This window comes from Sceloporus undulatus, chromosome 5, assembly GCF_019175285.1.
Source record: "Sceloporus undulatus isolate JIND9_A2432 ecotype Alabama chromosome 5, SceUnd_v1.1, whole genome shotgun sequence".
NCBI classification, from domain to species: Eukaryota; Metazoa; Chordata; class Lepidosauria; order Squamata; family Phrynosomatidae; genus Sceloporus; species Sceloporus undulatus.
Window position 1 is genome coordinate 182,750,407 of NC_056526.1, and position 4,364 is coordinate 182,754,770.

Below are 4,364 nucleotides of genomic sequence, written 5' to 3' on the forward strand. Positions count from 1 at the left end.
TTATAATGCCAGAGTGTGACATGTTATTTTTGAAAAGTAATCCATCCCCTGTCTTACTATGATTGAGAAAATAAATCTGTTGGTGTCCTTTTTAAAATCTAAATCAAAAAGGGTAGCCTGTATTATTAGTTATTATTAGTTGGATGGCTCACTATTTTTGTTGCTGCTTTTATTTACTCTACATGAATGGTAGCTGAGCCCAGTAAGCACTTGGTCAAGTTACTTTTCTAGTTAGGGGATGCTGGAAGTTATCATCCAGAAAAGTAACTTTTCCAACGTCTTGCCCTGCATCCCATTACCAAAGCTAAAATAATAGGGGCAATAAAGACTACTGTACTTACCATGGACAGCAGTGATGTTGCTGGCAACCAGTGCCAAAGTCAGGATCACAATCAAACCCTTCATCCTGATGGTCTTGATATCCCCAGCAATAGCAGTTTCAAAAAGTTCTCCTTTTTATAACCATCCCCAAAAAGAGAAGTTGGAGATATTGGCTCCGATAGCCAAAAAATCCCCCCACAATAAACCAGACAAATCACATTAGATGACAATATGTGGATGCTAGTATTTTAACTTCCCCAAGTGTTCTTCCTCAGAGCAAAAAAGAAAGCAGGTCAGATCAAAGGGCTCATTGAGAAGTTATGCAAATATAGAACAGAACGTAATGAGACACTCCACCCCACTAGGATGGCTGAAGTTCCCTCATGAAGGACCATTGAAAGGAGTGCTGAAAGATGGGACTTCATATAACAGGATATGTAAAGAGAACCTGGCCCATTAAGTTTTCCAGCTGCAAGTTTTTATATACATGTTTTCTTGCAAAACTGCATGCAGGGGATGCCCATGCTGAGTATAAGGCAGGGATGCTGATGGTGGTGGTGATGAGAGTGCTGCTGCTGCTGCTGCTGATGATGATGATTTCTTACCTGCCTCTCCCCCATAGATCAAAGTGGGAGGCAACAACAATTAACAGACACCATCAGTTAAAACACACATCAGTTTGAAAGGACAAATAAGATGTCTGCATATTAAAACAATCCACATCTAAAATTCATCATTTAAAAGTCATCTGGATAAGCCTGCCAGAAGAGACTGCTCTTTAAAGCTCTTATAAATTCAGACAGTATATTCAGCTGCCGAATTTCCTCCAGCAGGTCATTCCATAGTCTAGGAACAGCTGATGAAAAAGTCCTCCAGCTGACCATCACCAATGTAGTCCTGGCTGACGAGAAAATGTCTCCCAGAGGGCCTCAGTTTATAGGGTGGGTTATATGGGAGAAGGCGATCCTGCAGGTAACCTGGACCCAAACCATATAGGGCTTTAAATGGAATAAACAACATGTTGCACTTTGCAGCAATTGGTAACCGGTGAAGTGATTTTAATACTGGTGTGATGTAATCACTCCTGGATGTCTCATGTTTTGAACCAGCTGGAGTTTCCAAACTTGGTACAGAGGTAGCCCAGTGTACAGCACATTGCAGAAGTCCATCTTTGAAGTTACCAGCACTACCATCTTTAGGAGTTTACTGCATACCATGCAGCTGCGGACAAGTCTACATAGGGACCACCAAACGCAATGTCCAAACATGAATCAAGGAACATGAGAGACATTGCAGACAGTAGCAGAACACATTACAAACCATCCTAGGCACAAAATGCAGTTTGAAAATACTGAAATTCTGGACCATGCCAACAACTATCAGGTCAGAATGCATAGGGAAGCCATTGAAATCCACAAACACTTGGACAACTTCAATAGGAAAGAAGAAGTAAACAAAGTTTGGCTACCAGTCCTGCAAAACAGCAAAATCAGTACTCCGCAAATGCAAATGAGAAATCACTCAGGGTCAGGGGCTTTCCCAGCAGACAATGATCACCAATTAGCAGACACTAATCCTCTTTTGCATATCCTCCCGCACTGAAGCCCTGCTGTTAGGAAGGATCTAATTAGGGGAATTTACTTAGCTCAGATACAAGAGGCATGTCCTAACAAAGCACACATGGGATCGTGTCCCTATATGTATACCAGAGGTCGCCTAGTCCACCCCAAGAGAAAGAGACTCAGACACCAATGAGGTACAATTAAACTATGAACATTTATTAAAGCCACACAACAAAAGGGATCACACACGCACACATACATTCAATGCTATAGCAGGGGAGGGGTGAGTTCAGGGAGTAAAGGAAGAAAGAGAGAGGCACCGTTGGGAATATTACCTTAGACATCTTCTCCAAGGAGTCGGATGCACTGTAGGATGGATGGTGGATCACGGCCGCGGGAAGAGGAAAGGAAAGAGCGGTCATGGTGGCTTAAGAGCTGAGTTCTGGCGGGCAAAGCTAACCAAAGGCCTGGTGACAGTGAGCTTAGCTTTGCTCAGTGATTTCAGCAGAGCAAGATGCTCTTGGAATCTCAGGCTCAAACAACTTAATGCTCAAAAAGCCCAGTGAAGAGCTGAAAACTTGGACCTTATATAGGGCTAAACAGGCCCTCAGGCGATGCCTGCCTGCTGAACAAAGGCTTTGATTACTTAGGCTTTGTCTAAGCCAAAAGCTACACAATAGTTGCACAATGCAAGAGGTCTGACACTTTTCAGGAGAGCAGCTACCTTGATGGCTGAGCCATTAAGTTAATCACTGGCTCATCTATTGTCTTCCTTGTGTAGATCTCTGTGAATCTGGTTTTGCAACTCCCAAAACGTCCTCTGAAACGCTTAAATCTACCTTTTTCCTGAGACCACGCCTGTCTACATGTCTCCTCGCTCTTAGGTTAATGGTGGATCGCTGTGGGGTCAGTCAGGGGTCATGGCTTCAGACGGCATGGCACCCAAAATTTTATATAAATCCATACTTGGTAACACTGCCATCAGCAACAAACAATACACAGATTAACATGGGAATCACTCCTCCTTACCCACTCTCTTCCAGGTCAGCATTCTCTGAAAATGTCATCCACAGATGCTGGTTAAATGTCAGGAATAAACTGCTACAACATGGCCACATAGCCCGAAAAACCAACAAAAACTATGGATGCCGGCCATGAAAGCCTTTGACTTCACAACTTACATACTCAATTGCAAAGACATACTGGATTGCTAAGGAAGCACTGTATCTTTTTGTGATGCAAATGGATATTAAATTTTCAGGACTTTGAGAATCTCCCAGTAGCCAGAAGGAGGAAGTGCCAGCCTGCAAAAGATATTCCTCCATACTATCTGAACAAAGAACAAAAACAGCAAAATGCAAGCCTACGACTAACATTTTCAATTTTTTTCATCCTGTATGGTTTTTAACACCTTGCCTTGATGAAGAAGCCGGTGGAGCTTTGAAAGCTTGAAACATGCTCATTGTGCATTTTGGTTGGCCCAATAAAGGTATCACTGTTTAGTGGATTTTTGGTGTTGTTGGATCAACAACAACACAGGTATCCTGACCTTTGGGCTGCTAACTCATTTATGTCTCTGCTTTTTCTTATGCCTTTTCCTGTGTTGTAATGAAAGATCAGGTCACACAGGCACCAAATATTTCTTATGATGTCACCTACATTGTTGTCACACTGTCACAAGTACACCAAATAGTGTGCTATAATGATGCTTAATGTGAATTTCCCTCTCCAACCACACAATAGTTGATTGTGTTTCTACACTGTAGTTTACAACCCCTGGGTGTTCCTCCTTGCTTATTCTGGACATTGGGAGCAGATTTGAATTACCTTTTACTCTTATATTTTCTGTGTTCCCATTGTCTTGGTAACTTTGCCCAACCCCTTAAAATTAAGTTGAACTCTTAAATTAATGTAGTTGCATCTACACTGAAGAATTAATGCAGTTTGACACCACTTTAACAGCCATGGCTCAATGCTATGGGATTTGTAGTTTTGTGAGATATTCAGCCTTCTCTGTCAGAGAGCTCTAGTGCCACAGCAAACTACAACATCCAGGTTTCTCTAGGATGGAGCCATGACAGATAAAACAGTGTCAAACGGCATACTTTCTGCAATGTGGCAACAGCCTGTAATACTAGAAATTTGAGATAGGGACTGAAGGAAAATGTCATTCAGAAGCAAAATGGTCATTGGGGGAATTACTAGGATGTGGGACCACAATATCAGGTTTGTTGCTGTTATTGTGTACCGCCATGTCATTTTTTTACTTATGGTGACCCTAAGGCGAACCTGTAGGTTCAGAGGTGGTTTGCAATGGAAACCATCTCTGAATATTCTTTGAAAACCCTATGTAATTTGTGGGGTCACCATCAGTCAACAGGCCAGTTGAAGGCATGCAACACACACATACACACATACATATATAAAGGGAACAGAAGGGAAAGCCCAGTGGAAATGCACTTGTGGAAGTTCAATGTTCTA

General features: G+C 42.2%; 1 protein-coding gene across 1 annotated transcript in view; it reads right to left on the reverse strand.

Annotated features, from left to right (window-relative positions):
* LOC121930577 (growth-regulated alpha protein-like) overlaps positions 1 to 405 on the reverse strand; it is a 5,134-nt gene extending 4,729 nt beyond the window's left edge. The window contains exon 1 of the mRNA XM_042467098.1: positions 342 to 405. Within this exon, the coding sequence (XP_042323032.1) occupies positions 342 to 405 (64 nt within the window). The remainder of the gene's footprint in view (positions 1 to 341) is intronic.
* Between the last annotated feature and the right edge of the window lie 3,959 nt (positions 406 to 4,364).